The sequence below is a fragment of the Mirounga leonina genome, unplaced genomic scaffold (genome assembly GCF_011800145.1).
Source record: "Mirounga leonina isolate KUSES-001 unplaced genomic scaffold, KU_Mleo_1.0 Mir_179, whole genome shotgun sequence".
NCBI classification, from domain to species: Eukaryota; Metazoa; Chordata; class Mammalia; order Carnivora; family Phocidae; genus Mirounga; species Mirounga leonina.
The window spans coordinates 7,409,711-7,434,828 of record NW_023270466.1 but is presented as its reverse complement, the minus strand read 5'-3'; the positions used below and the strand labels follow the sequence as shown (position 1 = coordinate 7,434,828).

General features: G+C 39.4%; 1 protein-coding gene across 1 annotated transcript in view; it reads left to right on the top strand.

The window, feature by feature from the left end:
* Positions 1–25,118, top strand: part of ZNF510 (zinc finger protein 510) — a 106,764-nt gene that overhangs the window by 69,814 nt on the left and 11,832 nt on the right. The window contains 2 exon segments of the mRNA XM_035024485.1: positions 20,771–20,819; positions 21,750–21,808. Coding sequence (XP_034880376.1) covers positions 20,771–20,819; positions 21,750–21,808 — 108 coding nt within the window.

Below are 25,118 nucleotides of genomic sequence, written 5' to 3'. Positions count from 1 at the left end.
ATTTGTGCCCTAATGTTTGGTCTCTCCTGAAGAATGCCCCATGTGCACTTGACACAAATGTGTATTCTGTTGTTTAGTACAGTGTTCTATAAATGTTTGTTAGATCTAGTTTTTTTATTTCGTTGCACAAGTCTTCTGTTTCCTTATCTTCTGTCTGGTTGTACAATCATTATTGATAGTGAGATTGAAATCTCCTTGTTATTATAGAAATATCTGTTTCTCCCTTGATTCTGCCTATTTTTGCTTCTTATTTTGATCTTATTATATGTGTAATTATTTATAGTTGTTATAGCTTGCTGTATTGAAACTTTTATTAACATAATTTTTAATAACCTTTTAAAATTTTTATTTAAATTCAATTAATTAACATATAGTGTGTCATTAGTTTCAGAGGTAGAGTTCGGTTATTCATCATTTGCATATAACACCCAGTGCTCATTACATCTTGTGCCTTCCTTAATGCCCATCACTCAGTTACCCCATCACCCCACCCACCTCCCCTCCAGCAACCCTCAGTTTGTTTCCTATAGTTCAGAGTCTTTTATGGTTTGTCTCCATCTCTGATTTCATCTTATTTTATTTTTCCCTCCCTCCCCCTATGATCCTCTGTTTTGTTTCTTCAATTCCACATGAGTGAACTCACAGGATAATTGTCTTTCTCTGATTGACTTATTTCACTTCGCATAATAACCTTTATTTATTTAAAGACTATATTGTCTGATAATACAGGTATCCCTGCACTCTTTTGGTTACTGTTTGCATAGAATATCTTTTCTATCCTTTCAATATCAACCAATTTGTCTTTGGATGTAAAGTAAGTCTCATGGCAGAAGAGTAGGGGACCTTGTTTCATCTGGTCCCTTGAATTTAGCTGGATATCTACCAAACCATCCTGAACACCCACAAAATCAGCCTGAGATGTAAGAAAATATATCTGGAACTCTACAAGCAGAAAAGCGACTGCTTTTTGCAAGGTAGGAGGTGTGGAGAAATGAATCTGAGAGGAAATGTCAGAAGATAAATAGAGGGGGGAGGGGGCCTCCACAAACTGGCTACTGGAAAGTAATATAACACCAGAGTGCAAAATCGGAACCCTTAGAAATCTGCTCCAGGGAGAGACACCCCTTTCTGAAAAGGGCTCAGGGGATGAAAAGGGCAGAATTCTAGGTGGGTCATTGTGGTCTTAGAATCCCAGGAGACAAGAACCAACGGGGGTGCCTGAACCAATAGAGTGCCCAAGCAGTGGAGCAGGGAAATTGGTTGTGGTCAGCGAGCACAGGAGGGACTCTCTGCTCCTAAAAATCACAACAATCTTTAATGTCTATGTGCCTAACAACATGGAATTAAGATACATGAGGCAAAAACTGATAGGACTGCTAGAAGAAATAGATGAATCCACTATTACAGTTGGAGACTTCAACAGCCTTCTATCAGAAATAGATAGATCCAGCAGGCATTAAACAAGTGAAGACATAGTTGAACTCAACAGCACCATAAATTAACTGATATAATTAACACCTACGGACTCTTTCACCTAATGATAGCAGAATACACATTCTTCTCAAGCTCACATGGAACATTCAGTAAGATAGACCACATTCTACATCTAAAACATTAATAAATGTAAAAGAACAAAAATTACACAATCTATGCTCTAAGACCACAATGGAATTAAACTAGAAATCAATATAGAAAGAAGGCTGGGAAATGCCCAAATATTTGGAGATTAAGCAATACATTTCTAAATTACATGTGAGTCAAAGAACTCTCAATAGAAATTTTAAAATATTTTGAACTAAATGAAAAAACAACTTATCAAATTTTGGGGGGTGCAGTGAAAACACTGTTTTGAGGGAACTCTGTAGCCTTGTAGAAGAAAGCTCTAAAATCAGTCATCTAAGATTCCACCTTAGAAAACTAGAAAAGAAAGAACAAATCCAAAGTAAACAAAAGAAAAGTATTAACTAGGGCAGAAATCAAAGAAATTGAAAACAAAAGCCAATAGAGAAAAACAATGAAACCAAAACCTGATTCTTTTAAAAATAAACCTGATTAACCTCTACCCAGTCCAAAGAAAAAAAGACACAAGTAACTAATATCAGAAATGAAAGGACATCACTACAGATGCTGTGGACATTAAAAAGATGATAAAGGAATACTATAAATAACTCTGGCCACAAATGTGATAACCTAGATGAAATGAACCAATTCCTCAAAAGACAGAATGTACCAAAACTCACACAAGAAAAAATAGACAATCTAGGGGCACCTGGGTGGCTCAGTCAGTTAAGTGTCTGCCTCAGGTTAGGTTATGAGCCCAGGGTCTGGGAATTGAGCCCCACATTGGGCTCCCTGCTCAGCAGAGAGTGTGCTTCTCCCTCTGCCCCTCATCCTTGCTCATTCTCTTTCTCTATCTCAAATAAATAAAATCTTAAACGGAAAAGAAAAAAATAGACAATCTGAGTAGGACTATATCTATTAAAGAAATTAAATCAACAATATGGAAGTCTTACATTAAGACATGAAAAGGAAATAAAACTTACTGATTGAGGAAAAAGAAAGAAAGCCATCTTTGTTTGCAGATGATGTGATTGCCTATGTAGAAAATCTGAAAGAATGAACAAGAAAACTGGAACTAATAAGCAATTATAACAAGGTTGCAGGCTACAGGATATATACAAATGCCAATCATTTTCCTATATGCCAGCATTAAACAAGTGGAATTTGAAATTAAAAACAATACTATTTACATTAGCACTGCCCCAAAATGAAAAACTTAAATATAATTCTAACAAAAAATGTACAAGATCTATATGAGGAAAACTACAAAACTCAGATGAAAGAAATAAAAGAATAACTAGACAAATGGAGAGGCATTCCATGTTTATGAATAGGAAAACTCAATATTGCCAGGATGTCAGTTCTTCCCAATTTGATGTATAGATTCAATGTTGGATTAAATGTAATCCCAATCAAAATACCAGAAATATTTATATTTTATGGATACAAACTGATTCTAAATGTAATATAGAGAGGCGAAAGACCCAGACTAGCCAACATAATATTGAAAGAGAAAACCAAAGTCAGAGGACTGACACTATCCACTTCAAGACTTACTATAGAGCTAAAGTAATCAAGACAATGGGGCAGAAAGAATGGTGAAAGAAAAGACTAATAGATCAATGGAACAGAATGGAAAGCCCAGAAATAGACCCACACAAATATAGTCAAATGATATTTGAAAAAAGAACAAAGTAACACAATGGAGAATGACAGATTTTTCAAAAAATGGTGTTGAAACAACTGAATGCCCACATCAAAAAGAAGTACCAGGACTTTACATCCTTTACAAATATTAACTTGAAATGGATCATAAACCTAAATGTAAAGTGCAAAGATAACATAAGAGAAAATCTAGATGATCTTGGGTTTGGCAATGACTTTTTAGGTATAACACCAAAGACCTCATGATTCATAAAAGAAAGAATTGATAAACTGGACTTCATTAAAATTAAAATTTTCTGCTTTGCAAAAGACACTGTCAACAGGATGAGGAGACAAGTCACACTAGGAGAAAAAATTTACAAGAGACATATCTGATAAAGGACTGCTATCTAAAATATACAAAGCACCCCCAAAGTACTAGAACTCATACAGCAATTCAGCAACGTGGCAGGATACAAAATTAGTGAACAGATATCAGTTGCATTTCTATACACTAACAATGTGACTGAAAAAAGAGAAATTAAGGAATCAATTCCATTTAAAATAGCACCAAAAACCCTAAGATACCTAGGAATAAACCTAACCAAAGAGGTAAAGGACCTATTTTCTAGAAACTACAAAACACTTATGAAAGAAATTGAGGAAGACACAAAGAGATGGAAAAACATTCCATCCTCTAGGATTGAAAGAATAAACATTGTGAAAATGTCTATGCTGCCCAGAGCAATCTACACTTTCAATGCAATCTCTATCAAAATACCATCAACATTTTTCACAGAGCTGGAACAAACAATCCTAAAATTTGTATGGAACCAGAAAAGACCCCAAATAACCAGGGGAATGTTGAAAAAGAAAACCAACACTGGGGGCATCACAATGCCTGACTTCAAGCTATATTACAAAGCTGTGATCATCAAGACAGCATGGTACTGGCACAAAAACAGACATATAGATCAATGGAACAGAATAGACACCTCGGAAATGGACACTCAACTCTATGGTCAAATAATCTTTGACAAATCAGGAAAGAATATCCAATGGAAAAAAGACAGTCTCTTCAATAAATGGTGCTGGGAAAATTGGACAACCACATGCAGAAGAATGAGACTGGACCATTCTCTTACACCATACACAAAGATAAACTCAAAATGGATGAAAGACCTAAATGTGAGACAGGAATCCACCAAAATCCTAGAGGAGAGCATAGGCTGTAACCTCTTTGACATCGGCCACAGCGACTTCTTTCAAGACATGTCTCTAAAGGCAAGGGAAACAAAAGCTAAAATGAACTTTTGGAAGTTCATTTAAGCTTTTGTTTCCCTTGCCAAGATCTATAAAGAACTTCTCAAACTCAACACCCAAAAAACAAATAATCAAGTCAAAAAGTGGGCAGAAGATATGAAAAGACACTTCTCTGAAGAAGTCATACAAATGGCTAACAGACACATGAAAAAAATGTTCATCATCATTAGCCATGAGGGAAATCCAAATCAAAACCACCTTACACCAGTTAGAATGGCAAAAATTGACAGGGAAAGGAACAACAAATGTTGAAAGGTTGTGGAGAAAGGGGAACTCTCTTACGCTGTTGGTGGGAATGCAAGTTGGTACAGCCACTTTGGAAAACAGTGTGGAGGTGCCTCAAAATTTTAAAAATAGAGCTACCCTATGACCCAGCAATTGCACTCCTGGGTATTTACCCCAAAGACACAGATATAGTGAAAAGAAGGGCCATATGCACCCCAATGTTCATAAAAGCAATGTCCACAATAGCCAAACTGTGGAAAGAGCCAAGATGCCCTTCAATAGATAAATGGATAAAGAAGATGTGGTCCATATCTACAGTGGAATATTACTCAGCCATCAGAAAGGATGAATACCCAACTTTTACATCAACGTGGATGGGACTGGAGGAGATTATGCTAAGTGAAATAAGTCAAGCAGAGAAAGTCAATTATCATATGGTGGAACATAAGGAATAGCATGGAGGACACTAGGAGAAGGAAGGGAAAAATGAGGGGGTGGAATTGGAGGGAGAGATGAACCATGAGAGACTATGGACTCTGAGAAACAAACAGGGTTTTAGAGGGGAATGGGGAGGAGGGATTGGTTAGCCTGGTGATAGGTATTAAGGAGGGCACATACCGCATGGAGCACTGGGTGTTATAAGAAAACAATGGACGGTGGATCACCACATCAAAAACTAATGATGCATGGTGAGTAACATAACATAATAAAATTTTTTTTTAAATGTCTAACAGACACGAATAAATGCTCAACATCACTTTGCATCAGGGAAATACAAATCAAAACCACAATGAGATACCACCTTACACCAGTTAGAATGGCAAAAATTAACAAGAGAGGAAACACCAAATGTTCGGTGAGGATGTAGAGAAAGGGGAACCCTCTTACACTGCTAGTGAGTATGCATGCCGGTATAGCCATTCTGGAAAACAGTATGGAGGATCCTCAAGACGTTAAAAATAGAGCTACACTATGACCCAGCCATTGCACCACTAGGTATTTACCCCAAAGTTACAGATGTAGTGAAAAGAAGGGGTACCTGCACCCCAATGTTTATAGCAGCAATGTCCACAATATCCAAACTGTGGAAGGAGCCAAGATGTCCTTCAACAGATGAATGGATAAAGATGATGTGGTTCATATATACAATGGAGGTGGAGGAGCAAGATGGAAGAGTAGGAGACCTAAATTTTTTCTGGTCCGAGGAATTCAGCTAGATATGGATCAAACCATTCTGAACACCTATGAATTCAACAGGAGATCGAAGAAAAGAATAGCAGCAACTCTCTGAACAGAAAAGCAACCACTTTCTGGAAGGTAGGACATGTGGAGAAGTGAATCCTAGGCAATATTTGGGATGATAGAAGGCAGGGGAGGGGGCCTCCATCAGCCACTACTGGCAAGTGATAGAGCAACAGAGCACAAAATTGGAAATTTTAGAAGTCAGCTCCGCTGAGGGACGTCGCTCTAGTGGCTAAAGCGGGGGGGGGGGGTGGAACCCTCACTGGGACAGTGTGGTCTCAGGACCATTGGGGTCACAGAAAGACCAGTGTTGCCTGAGTATGGCAGAACTCCCAGGTATCAAAACAGGGAAGCTGGCTACAGAGTTGGAGCCGCGGCGCAGGCTCTCAGCTTGGGGTTGCCATAAACCGTGATCCATGGCACAGTCGGGCCACTGCTCCTCCAGCAGGAACCCAAAAAGTGGCAGATCCGGGGAGACTCCTCTTCCTCCACTGGGAGGAGTGGCGTGGGAGCGCACTGCAGGGATCTGCTGAGTTTGGAGACTCCACACAGGGTCGTGTGCCAGAGATAGAAATGCTCGGTCACAGGCCGGGTGAGCACGGGGCGCGGCAGGAGACCGGGGAGATGGGCGTGATTGACTGCTTTTCTCTGGGGGCACACTGAGGAGTGCGGCCCCGAGTTCTCCACTCCTCCGAGGCAGAGATTGGGAGGCCGCCATTTTCACTCTCATCCTCCAAGGCCAAACTTAAAGCTTTCAGGGAACAAAAGCTCCGGAGAGCAAACACTAGCAGATTACTTAGCCTGGACTGGGCAAGGGCGGGGCAATGCCGCCTCTGGCAAAGACATTTGGGAACCACAGCAACAGGCCCCTAACCCAGAAGATCAGCAAGAACCACCAGCCGAGAACAAGTTCACCGATCAATGAGAATGGCAGAACTCCAGCGCTAGGGGAATACTGCACATAGAATTCATGGCTTTTTCCCCATGATTCTTTAGGCTTTCAAAGTTAATATTTTTAAACTTTCTTTTTCCTTTTTCTTTTTTGAATTTTTCTTTTTCCCTTTCTCAACCAACATCTTATCAATTCCTTTTTTAAAATACCTTTTTTAGTTTTCATTTTTAGAGTCGTATTCTACCCCTTCATAGTAGTTAACCCTATTTTTGATACATATATATAAGTTGTTCTCTCTTTAAAATTTTGGGATACAGTTTCTTCTAACAGACCAAATATACCCTAAATCTCTAGTGTATGGCTTTGTTCTAATCTCCTGCCTGATCACATTCTCTCCCTCTTTTTTTTTAAATCCTCTTCTTTCTTCTTTCAACAAACTTCTTATCTTATCAATTCCTATTATAAAATCCTTTATAATTATCATCTTTACATTCATATTGCACCACTTCATCATATTAACCCTTATTTTTGTACATATATAAGTTTTTCTTTCCTTAAAATTTTGGGAGGCATGTTCTTCTAAAGGACCAAAATACGCCCAAAATCTAGTGTGTGGCACTGATCTATGCACCAGCCTGATCATATTTGATCATATTCTGTTATTTGTTTGTTTGTTTTTGTCTTCTTTTTCTTTTTCTTTTTCTTTTTATTCCCTTTCTTTTCCCCTGGTTTCAGGTCTCATCTAATTTGTTTAGTGTATATTTTTCTGGGGTCATTGTTAGCCTGTTAGCATTTTGTTCTCTCAATCATCTATTCTCCTCTGGACAAATAGACAAGACAGAAAAAATCACCTCAAAAAAAGGAACAAGAGGCAGTACAGACTGCCAGGGACCTAATCAATACGGACATTAGTAAGATGTCAGAACTAGAGTTCAGAAGGACGATTTTAAAGATACTAGCTGGGATGGAAAAAAGCATGGAAGATATTAGAGAAACCTTTTCTGGAGAAATAAAAGAACTAAAATCTAACCAAGTTGAAATCAAAAAGGCTATTAATGAGGTGCAATAAAAAATGGAGGCTCTAACTGCTAGGATAAATGAGGCAGAAGAGGGAATTAGTGATATAGAAGACCAAATGATGGAAAATAAAGAAGCTGAGAAAAAGAGAAACAACTACTGGATCACGAGGGCAGAATTCAAGACATAAGTGATACCATAAGATGAAACAATATTAGAATAATTGGAGTCCCAGAAGAAGAAGAAAGAGAGAGAGACGCAGAAGGTATATTGGAGCAAATTATAGCAGGGAACTTCCCTAATTTGGGGAAGGAAATAGGCATCAAAATCCAGGAGGCACAGAGAACTCCTCTCAAAATCAATAAAAATAGGTCAACACCCCGACATCTAATAGTAAAACTTATGAGTCTCAGAGACAAAGAGAAAATCCTGAAAGCAGCTCAGGAGAAGAGATATGTAACCTACAATGGTAGAAACATTAGATTGGCAACACACCTATCCACAGAGACCTGGCAGGCCAGGAAGGACTGGCATGATATATTCAGAGCACTACATGACAAAAATATGCAGCCAAGAATTTTATACCCAGCTAGGCTGTCATTGAAAATAGAAGGGGAGATAAAAAGCTTCCAGGACAAACAAAAACTAAAGGACTTTGCAAACACAAAACCAGCCCTACAAGAAATATTGAAAGGGGTCCTCTAAGCAAAGAGAGAGACTAAAAGCAACATAGACGAGAAAGGAACACAGACAATATACAGTAACAGTCACCTTACAGGCAATACAATGGCACTAAATTCATATCTTTCTATAGTTACTCTGAATGTAAATGGGCTAAATGCCCCAATCAAAAGACACAGGCTATCAGATTGGATAAAAACAGAAGATCCATCAATATGCTGTCTGCAAGAGACTCATTTTAGACCCAAAGACACCCCCAGATTGAAAGTGAGGGGGTGGAAAACATTTACCATGCTAATGGACACCAAAAGAAAGCTGGGGTGGCAATCCTTATATCAGACAAATTAGATTTTAAACCAAAGACTGTAATAAGAGATGAGGAAGGACACTATATCCTCCTTAAAGGGTCTATCCAACAAGAAGATCTAACAATTGTAAATATCTATGCCTCTAACATGGGAGCAGCCAATCATATAAGCCAATTAATAACAAAAGCAAAGAAACACATCGACAGCAACTCAATAATAGCAGGGGACTTTAACATCCCCCTCACTGAAATGGACAGATCATCTAAGCAAAAGATCAACAAGGAAATAAAGACTTTAAATGACACATTGGACCAAATGGACTTCACAGATATATTCAGAACATTCCATCCAAAGCAACAGAATACACATTCTTCTCTAGTGCACATGGAACATTCTCCAGAATAGATCACATCCTAGGTCACAAATCAGGTCTCAACCTGCACCAAAAGATTGAGATCATTCCCTGCATATTTTCAGACCACAATGCTTTGAAACTAGAACTCAATCACAAGAGGAAAGTCGGAAAGAACTCAAGTACATGGAGGCTAAAGAGCATCCTCCTAAAGAATGAATGGGTCAACCAGGAAATTAAAGAAGAATTAAAAAATTCATGGGAACAAATGAAAATGAAAACACAACTGTTCAAAATCTTTGGGATGCAGCAAAGGCCGTCCTAAGAGGAAAGTATATAGCAATACAAGCCTTTCTCAAGACACAAGAAAGCTCTCAAATACACATCCTAACCCTACACCTAAAGGAGCTGGAGAAAGAACAGCAAAGAAAGCCTAAACCCAGCAGGAGAAGAGAAATAATAAAGAACAGAGCAGAAATCCATGAAATGGAAACCAAAAGAACAGTAGAACAGAGCTGGTTCTTTGAAAGAATTAACAAGATTGATAAACCCCTGGCCAGACTTACCAAAAAGAAAAGAGAAATGACCCAAATAAATAAAATCATGAATGAAAGAGGAGAGATCACAACCAACACCAAAGAATTACAAACAATTATAAGAACATATTATGAGCAACTCTATGCCAGCAAGTTAGATAATCTGGAAGAAATGGATGCATTCCTAGAAATGTATCAACTACCAAAACTGAACCAGGAAGAAATAGAAAACCTGAACAGACCCATAACCACTAAGAAAATTGAAGCAGTCATCAAAAATCTCCCAACAAACAAAAGCCCAGGGCCAGCTGGCTTCCCAGGGGAATTCTACCAAACATTTCAAGAAGAATTAATACCTATTCTTCTGAAACTGTTCCAAAAAATAGAAATGGAAGGAAAACTTCCAAACTCGTTTTATGAGGCCACAATTACCTTGATCCCAAAACCAGACAAAGACCCCATCAAAAAGGAGAATTACAGACCAATATTCTTGATGAACATGGATGCAAAAATTCTCACCAAAATACTAGCCAATAGGATCCAACAGTACATAAAATGGTCCAGGACCAAGTGGGGTTTATGCCTGGGCTGCAAGGTTCGTTCAACATCTGCAAATCAATCAATGTGATACAATACATTAATAAAAGAAAGAACAAGAATCATATGATCCTCTCAATAGATGCAGAAAAAGCATTTCACAAAGTACAGCATCCTTTCTTGATCAAATCTTTTCAGAGTATAGTGATAGAGGGTACTTACATCAATATCATAAAAGCTGTCTATGAAAAACCTACAGCGAATATCATTCTCAATGGGGAAAAACTGAGAGCTTTCCCCCTAAGGTCAGGAACACGGCAGGGATGTCCACTATCACCACTGCTATTCAACATAGTATTAGAAGTCCTAGCCACAGCAAACAGACAACAAAAAGAAATAAAAGGCATCCAAATCTGCAAAGAAGTCAAACTCTCACTCTTTGCACATGATATGATACTTCATGTGGAAAACCCAAAAGACTCCACCCCACAACTGCTAGAACTCATACAGGAATTCAGTCAAGTGGCAGGATATAAAATCAATGCACAGAAATCAGTGGCATTCCTATACACCAACAATACAGAAGAAAGAAATTAAGGAGTCAATCCCATTTACAATTGCACCCAAAACCATAAGATACCTAGGAATAAATCTAACCAAAGAGGCAAAGGATCTGTACTCAGAAAACTATAAAATACTCATGAAAGAAACTGAGGAAGACAAAAAGAAATGGAAAAATATTCCATGCTCATGGACTGGAAGAACAAATATTGTGAAGATGTAAATGCTACCTAGAGCAATCTACACATTCAATGCAATTCCTATCAAAATACCATCCACGTTTTTCAAAGAAGTGGAACAAATAATCCTTAAATTTATATGGAACTAGAAAAGACCCCGAATAGCCAGAGGAATGTTGAAAAAGAAAAGCAAAGCTGCTGGCATCACAATTCTGGACTTCAAGCTCTATTACAAAGCTGTAATCATCAAGACAGTATGGTACTGGTACAAAAACAGACACATAGATCAATGGAACAGAATAGAGAGCAGAGAAATGGACCCTCAACTCAAGCAATCTTTATCAAGTCAGGAAAGAATGTCCAATGGAAAAAAGACAGTCTCTTCAACAAATGGTGTTGGGAAAATTGGACAGCCACATGCAGAAGAATGAAACTGGACCATTTCCTTACACCACACACAAAAATAGACTCCAAATGGTTGAAAGACCTAAATGTGAGACAGGAGTCCATCAAAGTCCTAAAGGAGAACACAGGCAGCAACCTCTTCGACCTCAGCTGCAGCAACTTCTTCCTAGAAACATCGCCAAAGGCAAGGGAAGCAAGGGCAAAAATTCACTACTGGGACTTCATCAGATAAAAAGCTTTTGCACAGCAAAAGAAACAGTCAACAAAGCCAAAAGACAACCGACAGAATGGGAGAAGATATTTGCAAATGACATATCAGATAAAAGGCTAGTATCCAAAATCTATAAAGAACTCCTTAAACTCAACACCCAAAGAAGAAATGATCCAATCAAGAAATGGGCAGAAGACATGAACAGACATTTTTCCAAAGAAGACATCCAAATGGCCAACAGACACATGAAAAAGTGCTCAACATCACTCGGCATCAGGGAAATCCTAATCAAAACCTCAATGAGATACCCCCTCACACCAGTCAGAATGGCTAAAATTAACAAGTCAGGAAATGACAGATGTTGGCGGGAATGCGGAGACAGGGGAACCCTCCTACAATGTTGGTGGGAATGCAAGCTGGTGCAGCCACCACTCTGGAAAATAGTATGGAGGTTCCTCAAAACGTTTAAAATAGAGGTACCATGCGACCCAGCAACGCTCTACTGGGTATTTACCCCAGAGATACAAATGTAGGGATCCGAAGGGGTACGTGCACCCCGCTGTTTATAGTGGCAATGTCCACAATAGCCAAACTGTGGAAAGAGCCAAGATGTCCACTGACAGATGAATGGATAAAGAAGATGTAGTATATATGTACAAGGTATATTATGCAGCCATCAAAAAGAATGAAATCTTGCCATTTGCAATGACATGGATTGAACTGGAGGTTATTATGCTGAGCGAAAAAGTCAATCAGAGAAAGATATGTATCATATGACCTCACTGACATGTGGAATTCTTAATCTCAGGAAACAAACTGAGGGTTGCTGGAGTTGTGGGGGGTGGGAGGGATGGGGTGGCTGGGTGATAGACATTGGGGAGGCTCTGTGCTATGGTGAGCACTGTGAATTGTGCAAGACTGTTGAATCACAGATCTGTACCTCTGAAAGAAATAATACATTATATGTTTAAAAAAAAAAAGAAGAAGATAGCAGGAGGGGAAGAATGAAGAGGCGGAAATCGGAGGGGAAGATGAACCGTGAGAGACTGTGGACTGTGAAAAACAAACTGAGAGTTCTAGAGGGGAGGGGGGTGGGAAAATGGGTTAGCCTGGTGATGGGTATTAAAGAGGGCACATTCTGCATGGAGCACTGGGTGTTATACGCAAACAATGAATCATGGGACACTACATCAAAAACTAATGATGTTATATATGGTGATTAACACAACATAATAATAAAAAAAAAGAAGATGTGGTCTATATATACAATGGAATATTATGCAGCCATCAAAAGGAATGAAATCTTGTAATTTGCAACAACGTGGATGGAAATGGGGGGGTATTATGCTGAGCAAAATAAGTCAATCAGAAAAAGACATGTATCATATGACCTCACTGATATGAGGAATTCTTAATCTCAGGAAACAAACTGAGGGTTGCTGGAGTGGTGGGGGGTGGGAGGCATGGGGTGGCTGGGTGATAGACACTGGGGAGGGTATGTGCTATGGTGAGTGCTGTGAATGTGCAAGACTATTGCATTACAGACCTGTACCTCTGAAACAAATAATACATTATATGTTAAAAAAAAAAAAGAAGAAGAAGAAGAAGAAGAAGAACATAGGAAGGAAGGGAAAAATGAAGGGGGGACATCGGAGGGGGAGATGAACCATGAGAGACTATGGATTCTGAGAAACAAACTGAGGGTTCTAGAGGGGAGGGGGGTGGGGGGAAGGGGTAGCCTGGTGATGGGTATTAAAGAGGGCACGTACTGAATGGAGCAGTGTTATTCGCAAACAATGAATCATGGAACACTACATCAAAAACTAATGACGTAATGTATCGTGATTAACATAACAATAAAAAATAAAAATAAAAAATATATATGCAATGGAATATTATTCAGCCATCAGAAAGGATGAAGACCCACCATTTGCATCGACATGGATGGAACTGAAGGTATTATGCTAAGTGAAATAAGTCAATCAGAGAAAGGCAATTATCATATGGTTTCACTCATATGTGGAACACAAGGAATAATGTGGAGGACCACAGGGGAAGGAGGGAAAACTGAATGGGAAAAAATCAGAGAGGGAGACAAACCATGAGAGTCTCAGGACTCCAGGAACCAAACTGAGGGTTACAGGAGGGAGGGGGTTAGGGGGAGGGGGTAACCGGGTGATGGATATTAAGGAGGGCATGTGTGGTGATGAGCACTGGGTGTTATATTCAGCTAATTAATCATTGAACACTACATCAAAATCTAATGATATACTATATGTTGGCTAATTGAACATAATAAAAAAATAAATAAATATGGAAAAAAATAAAATATAGAAAAAACTGTTAAAAACTCAACAATAAGAAAACCAACAACCTGATGAAACAACGGGCAAAATATCTGAATAGACACCTCACCAAAGAAAATATAGAGATGACAAGTATAAGAAAAGATATTCAAGGGACACCAGGGTGGCTCAGTCAGTTAAGCTCTTGATTTGGGCTCAGGTCATGATCTCATCCTGGAATTGTGCCCCATGTGGGACTCAATGCTCAGCAGGGAGTCTTCTTGAGATTCTCTCTCCCTGTTCCTCTGCCCTTCCCCCTGCTCACAGGCTCGTGCTCTCTCTCTTTCTCTCAAATAAATAAATCTTAAAAAAAGAAAGATGCTCAACATCCTATGTTATTAGGCAGTTGCAAATTAAAACAACAATAAACACCACTACATAACTATTAGAATGACCAAATCCAAAACACTGACAACACCAAATGCTGGTGAGGATGAGTAGCAACAGGAACTCTCATTCATTGCTGGTGAGAATGCGAAATGGTTCAGCCATTTTGGGAGACAATTTGGCAATTTCTTACGAACTATGCACACTCATTCCATCTGATCCAGCATTCATGCTCCTTGGGGTTCACCCAAATGAGTTGAAAACTTAAGTCCATGCAGAAGCTTGCACATGGATATTTATAACTGCTTTATTCATAATTTTTAATACTTGGAAATAAGCAGGATGTCCTTCATTAAGTGAATGAATAAATAAACTGTGGGACATCTAGACAATAATAGATTATTCAGTGCTAAAAAGAAAGGAGCTGTCAAACCATGGAAAGACATGGAGGAACTTTAAATGCACCTTACTAAGTCAAAGAAGCCAATCTGAAAAGGCTTTATACCATATGATTTCAAATATAATGACATTCTGAGAAAGGAAAACTATGGAGACAGGAAAAAATCAATGGTTAGCAAGAGTTGGAGGGGAGGCAAGGATGAACAGGAAGTGCACAGTGGATTCTAAAGCAATGAAACTATTCTGTATGATGCTTTAATGGTGGATACCTTTGTCAAAACTTATAGAATGTATAATACCAAGAGTGAATCCTAATGTCAACTGTGGATTTGGGATGATAATGATATATCAATGTAGGTTCATCAAGTGTAATAAATGAACCACACTCTGGTGCAGGATGTTTATAGTGGGGAAGGCCGTACATATGTGGAGGCAGGAAGTATACAGGAACTCTGTATTTTCTGCAGAATTTTGCTGTGAACCTAAAACTGTTCTACAAAGTAATGCCTATTTAAAGAAAAAAAAAAAAAAAGACACAGAACCAGCCTGAAAGAGCTCCCAATGGCCAAAAATGGCACATATTCAGCAAAATAAAAAATATAGTAATGGATTGTAGCCCAAAGAGTGAAATAAATCTCCATGTGTCCATACAGATAAAAACAAGTGATTGAATAAATAAGTACATAGGGGAGAAGGGACAAATCTTCCTTGCAGAATTCCAATCAATAACTATAGAAGATGTCAATGTAATTTAGCCAAATACATTCAGAACACACATGCAAATTGAACAATTTAGATTTTAATAGTCAGTGAAATGAGATAGAGTACACATTACATGGGAATGATAAAGGGTTTCAGTAAGAGAGTGTTAGAAAGAAGTTATAGGATTTGAGCTTTAGTTCGTTCATTTTGCATTGGTTCCAAAGCCACTGAGTTTGTTCAGGATTGGGTGTTGTTTAAAAAAAAAAAAGCAACAGTCACTTGTAACAGCAGAGAGGGGGATGCTTGGTATTTTGAGAGTGGCAGAGCAGCCTTGTTTTTGTCTTTACTCTTGCAAAACAGTGATCTTGTTTGTGTTACATCACAATGGTCACAAAATGACCTCATCTGCTTGTGTTCAGTGAGATTGTTTAGGTCCAGCAAGAAAGCACCACTGTTTAGCTATGAGCTCCAGACAGTTTTACTCACAGCCAGGCTCTCTCTAAGTGTCAGACCAGCTCCCAGACATCACAGCCTGCTTTATGCTTTCTTAGACTAATGAGGGAAATTAAAAATCACCATTAGAACACCAGAGTAATAACTGAATCAGACAAGATCCACAAATGAATGCTAAACTGGTGAATGATACTTTAAGGAGAAACAGTATGTTTTATAGCTTCAGAGTATCCCTCTGCAAATATTTATTAGTAACTGTCCTGGTGCTGCATCTACATTGACAGCACTGGATTCAGGGCGGGGTAGGGAAGGATGGGTCTGTGGCCTATCTCAGCACGCCCAGGCCAGGTTTTCTCAGGTGTGGAGCAGGGTCTCAGGCATGGGATAGGAGTGAAGAGGTAGGGTTTCCTAGAAAGGAGCTGAGAAGACTTATATTTTTAAAACATTTGTATTCTTTAAGAACTTAGGAACTTTTGGGGTGCCTGGGTGGCTCAGTTGTTAAGCGTCTGCCTTCGGCTCAGGTCATGATCCCGGGGTCCTGGGATCAAGCCCCGCATCGGGCTCCCTGCTCAGTGGGAGGCCTGCTTCTCCCTCTCCCACTTCCCCGGCTTGTGTTCCTTCTCTCGCTTTGTCTCTCTCTGTCAAATAAATAAATAAAATCTTTAAAACAAAAAAAAGAACTTAGGAACTTTAGAAGTTTAACTTTTAAAACTCTAGAAACTGTCTTTTAATTGCTTATACTTGAATCACTATGAAAGTTATTTATTGTAATATGAATTCCATGGATATGGCCTTGCTATGTTCCAGCACCTACCTCATTGTTCTAACAAAATTATTGAATGTTCTCTTTCCACTGCTTTAAGCCACATCTCTAATACATACTACCTTCTCACTTTCTTTTCTTCTTGGACTTGAACTTTTCTTGCACCAGGATCAGTTTTTAAATATTTTAGCAATAGTGTACATGTTAATACAGATACATTGCTATGCATTTTCAGTTTTCTTTTGATCATTACTAAAAGTTTTTATTAGCATAAAAGTTGGAATTGTTCCTTAATGTTTAAAAAACAAAATATATAAATATCAAAGAGAAAAAACACACATAGAAAACTTTTTTAGAACTCTGATTGGAACTTTAATTAATTATATTCTTTCCATCTAGAAAACTGGTATTTATTGAAGTTTCTTAAGTGTCAACAGAATAAAGTTTATACCTTGATTCACATAAGCTGCAATAACTTACTGGAAACGTTAATCTTTCTTTTTACTTGCTAATCAAAACTCTCTTTTTATCACTGCCATATAAAATAATCTATGTTACAAAATAACAACCAAGAAAAGTGTATTTATATATAAGTGTATGTACATTTTGTATATATAAACACATATACACAAAGACAGTCAAAATGTGTGGAGGTTCCTAATTTCAGAAGTGTGCAAATATAAGTTTGTCCTTAGGAGATGCATAATTTGCATGATAGTTGTTTTTTTATTGAGTGGTGTGTACTTTCAGGTATTACTTATGGAAGATTCAACAACTTACTTTTTCTTTTTTTCCTAAAGATAAACTCTGAGGATCACAGATATTACTCTTTTATGTTAATGATAGGCTCCATTTCCTGTTATTTGTTATATTTTACAGTTTTATTCACAAAAGCTGTTTACATGTGGTAAAGTTAATTGTATATTGGTACCCACAAAATAGGGGCCCAAGTCACAAATCTAAGTCAGCCTGATCTAATGGTACCCTTCTCATTGTCAAAGACACCTAACATATGCCAATCACAATTCAGCTTTAGCTAGCTGACTTTACCTTTATAAGGAAACTTTTACTTTGCCTTATAAGGAAATCTCTAGTAATAAAATATGCTCTTGTCCAAAATCCCTCAGAAGAGTGCTCTATGATTTGTTTTCCCTTGAGTAAAGGCCATCAAACTTGTTACTGTTTTAGTTTTGTCACATATATTTTATCTTCTTTTGGCAGCTCTGAGTTAAAAGGCACACTTTTTGAAAAAACAGTTCAAAATTTCCCCTTTATTAACTTCATATTACAAAACTTCCAACTGCATAGAGAAGTAGAAAATAGTAAAAGGAGCATACCCATATACTAGAGGTAGAAATCCTTAACATGTTACTATATTTGCTTTTTCTAGTTATTTTTTCAATTACAAATATGTAATATAATGTTAAGTATTTTAATATACATCTCTAAAAAAAAGTAAACTTCTCTTCATAATCCGAATGTCATTATCACAATTAACAAAAATCACAATAACTTCCCTTAATATTTCTAATATCCAATCCATACACAAATTTCCCCAGTTGTTCCCAAATGCCTTCTTGTTTTCTCCAACCAGGATCTGATCCATGACCACATACTGTATTTCATCTCATGTCAAAGTTTAACCCATAACCTCTGGGGTTTTGGTAGGATCTGGGCTCCAGCTATCAATACAGGCTGTTAATCATTATGCTCTCTTTACCCCGGCCTCCCCGCCCCACGCCGGCCTCCAACACACTCGAAATCCGCGAGGGGTCGCGGTGTTTTCATGGGAAATGTAGTCCTGAAGGCCACGGCTCCCCGCGCGGCGCTCTAGGAACGGAGAGCCTGGACTTTTCCCTGCGCATGTGCAGTCAACCCTACTTTCCTGCTTCCGCCCTCTCCGGCCGTGCGGGTGCGGCCCGTTTGCCCTCAGGTGAGAGGAGCGGGGCGGGGGTTCTTGGGCCTCCGTGCGCTTGGCGGGAGTGGGGTGGGCTTGTGGCCTGAGGAGGACCCAGACGTCTCGGGAACTCCCGGCTCTACCCAAGGCGGGAACCCGCCCCTTATTCCGGAGCCAGGCGAGAACCTAGACCTGTCAAAGGCGGTTGGGGGCGGCTGGGGGCGGGCCCTAGCCTCGCGGGCTCCGGGGACCCAGATGGGGCGAGTGCTTTAGGAAGGTGTTCCCTGCGGACTGGAGTGCGGGAGCTGACTGCACCCGACCCTGGGAAGATCTCTTGCAGGCTGCGGGAAGGTAATCCCTGTTTAGGTTATTAGATATTGACCGTGAAACTGGCATAAAGCGCGCCCCGGCCTTGAGCTTAAAGGCCAGAAAGATCGGGTAAATGCCTCCTTTGTCACTTGGGCATAAGTCAGGTTCTCATCTGAAAATAAGGATATTAGTAAAAACTGCTTTGTGGCATTGTTCAGAAAGAGATAAGTCATCGTCTATAAAGCATTTAGCCAAGTGCTAATGAGTAAGCACTAATAGGTACAAGGTATAAGCCAACATGTAGTGTTGGCTTCCATCATATTTGGAAGACACTTTGTTCTTCTTTATTTAGTATTTAACTTAATCTTTATAGCCACCCTATTTATAGGTATAACCATATAATTTTATTTTTTAACTTTTATTTTAATTCAATTAATTAATATATAGTTTATTGTTAGTTTCAGAGGTGGAGTTTAGTGATTCATCAATTGTCTGTAACACCCATTGCTCATTACATCAGTGCCCCCCCTTAATGTCCACCACCCAGTTACCCCATCCCCTCACCCACCTCCCCTCTAGCAATCCTCAGTTTGTTTTCTATAGTTAAGAGTCTCTTATGGTTTATCTCCCTCTCTGATTTCCTCTTATTTTATTTTTCCCTCCCTTCCGCTCTGATCCTGTTTTGTTTCTTAAATTCTACATATGAGTGAAATCATGTCTTTCTCTGACTTATTTCTCTTAGCATAATACCCTGTAGTTCCATCCATGTCATTGCAAATGGCAAGATTTCATTCTTTTTGATGGCTGAGTAATAGCCCATTGTGTGTGTGTGTGTGTGTGTGTGTACACCACATTTTCTTTATCCATTCATCTGTTGATGGACATCTGGGCTCTTTCCATAGTATTAACCATATAATTTTAGAAAGAAAGAGAAATAAAGAAAAGAAAAAGAAAATGGGCTCAGAAGAGTGAAATTACAGACTGAAGGTCAAAAAGGTGAGGCAGCCAGGATGTAAATACAGATACGCTTTACTTCCAAATTCAGCTATTACTAATATCCTGCCTACTTAAAACTCAGCATTGCAGCCTTCACAGCAGTAGTAGAGTGACTTGCTCCCACCCCCCATATTCTCAGGACTATGATTATAAAGTCAACATGAGCCAAATGTCACTCTATGCTAGGTGTATCTATTCCGGGGTTTCTGGCATGTCTCCAGAGCTGGATAAGACTGAGCCTCCTGGCACCTCCTGTGCTGTCCAGGCTGTCTTCTGTCTTGTGAAGGCATAGTCTGATATTGTAATGCAGTGCTGTCTAATAGATAAGGTGAGCCACATATGTAATTTTAAATGTTCTAGTAGCCACATTAAAAATTAAAACACATGAAGTTAGTTTTAAGAACATATTCTTTATCTTAGTATATACAAAACTATACACTGTGTGGTAGCCACATTTCAAATGCTCAATAGTGGGCTGTGGCTAGTGGCTACAATAATGGGTGAGCAGTTCTAATGAATTTGAAGAGAATCAGGTTTAACGCCTACACCAGTGGTTCCAAACCAGGATGATTTTGCTTTCCAGGGGACTTTTGGAAATGGCTGGAGATGATTTGGGTTGTCACAACAGAGGAGGAGTGCTACTAATGTGTGGTGGGTAGAGGCCAAAAATGCTGCTAGACATCCTACAGTGCACAGGACAGCCCCCACGTGACAAAGAATTATGCAGCCCAAAATGTCAGCATTGCTGAAATTGAGAGACTTTGCTCTCAATGAAAGTTTCAACTAAGAGGAATTTGTTTCCTAGGCCTAAGTCTCAACATCTGGAACAAAGTAGCTCTTGTGTGACAGGGAGGAGAAGAGCCCTGGGGACAGGAGTCCCACCTGGAAGAAGAGCTCATCTAACAGGAACCACCCTTACCAGAGCTTCAGAACATGCAGAAGAACCCAGAAAGGAGTGAGTCCTAATTTGCTCCACCAGAAGCAGTTCTTAATTACCTTGTCCAGAAAGAGCCAGACTTGGTGATGTCACTACATCCAGAAGCTATCACAGACTATGTGACAGTGGAAACTGGACCAGCTTGCAGAAGGTGGTGAGCTGGGGTTGAAAGAGATGGGTGACTATCAGGCCATACAGGAAAAGCCACTGCCAGAGCAAAGGAAATTCAGTCTCAGTCCTTAAACAGCCCCCATTTTCTTCATTTTTCCCTCTTTCCAGATTCTGAGCCACTCTCACATTGTGTCCATCACAAGTGGCATCTAGAGATATGCTGAGGCTTCCTTTATCTTGAACATATAAAGTTATAAAATGACAGTATTGGAGGGGATTTCTATCTCTGACTCTTTTGAAACTTTAAAAAAAAATGGAGCCTGAGATGTATATCCCCTGGTCACCCAGGACAGAGCGAGGAGCAAAGCACAGTGCAGTTCATTCTGTCACAGATAAGTCACTAGAAGTGTCTCATCAAAAGTCTTACCAAAAGAACAAAATGATTTTAAAATATTTTGGCACTAAGCATCTTTTTTTCCCCAGAGTTTTCTCTTGATTTTCTAACTCAAAGTAGAAATAATAGGATATTAATATTATCCTCTGTTTTAATTTTTTGTTAATTAGTCAGAGGGGGACATACATTTTTAAAATTAATAGGAAATAATTTACAGTCACCAGTGAAAAACAGCAGGGTTACATCCACGTGATCATATCAGAGATGTATTACATATTCCAGGAGTGCTGTCTCTATGTGGTGCTTCCTGCCCCTTCTCAAGGGTCAACAGAACATTTTTCCATAGGGAGGCCTTTCCCCCAGCTGATGTGGTGAGATTTTTAGGCAACTGGCGGAAGCTCACCAGACCTCTTGTAATTCCATTCCTCTTTCCTTATTCCCAGCTTATCCATCACAGTTCTCTGTACTCTCCCAACAACAACAGAAAATGAACACATCTCAGGTGAGTTATTTATATACAACTTTTTTTATAATAGATTTTATAGGTAGCTAATTAACATAGAAAAGTGGAAATGGAAATGGATCAGAACCATTCAAGGAAGGTAGAGAAAAGCAGATGAGTAGTACAGCACAGTTGGCATGTGGATAGATGCCGTCCTGTGAAGTTACAGATTTTCCAAAGTGCAGGTGCAGATTTCTTCCTGACCTTTCTGATAGCCATGGCAGAGAGTCAGACAATATTTGTTTCAAGATTTGCATTGATGAGAATCTTAAATCAAACCTTCTTCTGGAATCTAAAGTCACCAAAGTCAGGGAAAATGTCTTTGTTGGTCTTCAGGTAGGTGATAGTGCAGATCTTTCCAATAACAACCCGGAAATAATTGTAGACTGTTGTTTCCACTTTTTCCTCAGTGGGAGTAAGGGGCACATTGCCAAAGCAGGGCTTTTGTTAATACAGTTGCCCATCTAAATAAAACAGAAGTAGACCTTTTTCTGACCATTCTGCTAGATCCAGAGATAATACTTAGACTAACTGGAGGTCAACATGAATAGCTGGTACATTCATGTCCTGAAAATAGCTCTATGTAAATATTTCTCTCAAGTACCTTTCTTGAACAAGTTGTTCAGCAGAGAGCTTAAAAGTTCTGTTCTCTAGCTAATGCTACGGCACTTTCCATTCACATCTCAGTCTACTGCATGAGGCTTTGGTGTCTCTACTCATATGCCTGTGACCTGCACCCACCAGTGACCTAACTATAGTCAAATCCAGTGGGTCTTGCCTCGTCCTTACCTCACAGACCTGTCTACAGTGCCTGACTCTGCGCCTACTCAGTCCTTCTGGAAGGTCTCCTGTGTTAGTGTCTCTGACGGCCTGTTTCTTTCATGGAGTCATCTTTCTTTTGCCCTTTCACATGTCACATGACAGGTTTCCAGTCCTTCTAACTATTCTTCTAGCTGGTCTTCTTGACTCATTTCATCCCCACTCTGGTTTCAACAACGATGTTTTTCCTAGTTCCCATAAATGTGGCTCTGCAGCCCACTGTGACCAATAGCACTTTTTAAAAATTTTTATTTTATTTTATCTTATGTATTTTTTGAGAGAGAGCGAGCATGCGAGCAGGGAGAGGGGTAGAATGAGAGGGAGAGACTCCCAGCTGAGTATGGGGCCCTACGCAGGGCTTGATTTCACAACCCCAAGATCATGACCTGAGCCAAAATCAAGAATTGAACACTTAGCCAACTGAGCCACCCAGGTGCCCCACCAATAGCACTTTTTATGATGATGGAAACCATCTGTATCCGCATTGTCCCAAATGATGGCCACTACCCACATATGCCTGTTGAACACTTGAAATGCAGCTAGTGTGAAGAACTGAATTTTTAATTTAAGTTTTAAATAGTTACACATGGCTAGTGACTGCCTTGTTGGACATAGTTGACTCAACATCTTTGTGTAGGTATCTACAAGACATCGCCAGCTCAACTGATTCAAAGTAAAAGTTAACATTTATAGTCCCATTTACAGTCCTTCCCAAACTAATTTCCCTCTTCTTTCCATATTAGATGATACGTCCCCAGTCCCAGCCAGACACCCAAGCCACAAAAGTGCAGTACATCCCTGGCCTCTCTTGTTCTCACTGTCTCAACTCCTGCCATATCTGGTGTGTAATCATGTCTTCCTACTTTTCCTATTTGTCAAAGATAACAGCAATTTTATATGGTAAAACCTAAGGTATTTTAAATGTATTCCTCTACTTTATTCCTCCTACTGCTGTCTCATGGTTTCACACCTGAACTGTTGGAATAGCTTCTTTACCGACCTGCCCACTTCTTTCTTCACCCTACTCAAGCACATCTTCCACATGGGTAGTTCATCTAAATGCTAGTGAAGTAATGTCTCGTCCATGTGTAAATCACGTCAGTGGCTCCTCACCCATGATAAAATTCCCAGTTCCTCAGGATAACATTCAGGCTTTGGAGACATTACACCTTCCTACTACTTTTTTTTTCTAATTTATTGGTGCTCTGATTTTTTTTTTGTAATTTTTTTTATTAACATATAATGTATTATTTGTTTCAGGGGTACAGCTCTGTGAATCATCAGTCTTAAAATTCACAGTGCTCACCATGGTACATACCCTCCCCAATGTCCATCGTCCAGCCACCCCATCCCTCCCACCCCACTCCACTCCAGCAACCCTCAGTTTGTTCCCTGAGATTAAGAGTTATGGTTTATCTCCTCCTTCTCTGGTTTTGTCTTGTTTCATTTTTCCCTACCTTCCCCTATGATCCTCTGTCTTGTTTCTCAAATTCCTCATATCAGTGAGATCATATGATACTTCTATTTCTCTGACTTATTTCACTTAGCATAATATCCTCTAGTTCCATCCACATTGTTGCAAATGGCAAGATTTCTCTTTTTTGATGGCTGTGTAATATTCCATTGTGTATATATACCACATCTTTATTCATTCATCTTTTGAATGACATCTAGGCTCTTTCCATAGTTTGGCTATTGTGGACATTGCTGCTATAAACATTGGGATGCGGGGCGCCTGGGTGGCTCAGTCGTTGAGCATCTGCTTTCAGCTCAGGTCCTGATCCCAGGGTCCTGGGATCGAGTCCCGCATCGGGCTCCCTGCTCCGCAGGAAGCCTGCTTCTCCCTCTCCCACTGCCCCTGCTTGTGTTCCCTCTCTCACGCTCTCTCTCTCTCTCTGTCAAATAAATAAATAAAATCTTTAAAAAAATAAAAATAAATAAATAAATAAATAAACATTGGGATGCAGGTGCCCCTTCTGATCACTACATTTGTATCTTTGGGGTAAATACCCAGTAGTTCAATTGCTGGGTCATAGGGTAGCTCTGTTTTCAACTTTCTGAGGAACCTCCATACTGTTTTCCAGAGTGGCTGCACCAGTTTGCATTCCCACCAACAATGTAGGAGGGTTTTGCTTTCTCCACATCCTCGCCAACATCTGTCGTTTCCTGACTTGTTCATTTTAGCCATTCTGACTGGTGTGAGGTGGTATCTCATTGAGGTTTTGATTTGAATTTCCCTGATGCTGAGTGATGTTGAGCACTTTTTCATGTGTGTCTCGGCCATTTGGATGTCTTCTTTGGAGAAATGTCTGTTCATGTCTTCTGCCCATTTCTTGATTGGATTATTTGTTCTTTGGGTGTTGAGTTTGAGACGTTCATTATAGATTTTGGATACTAGCCCTTTATCTGAATTGTCATTTGCAAATATCTTCTCCCATTCTGTCGGTTGTCTTTTGGTTTTGTTACTGTTTCCTTTGCTGTGCAAAAGGTT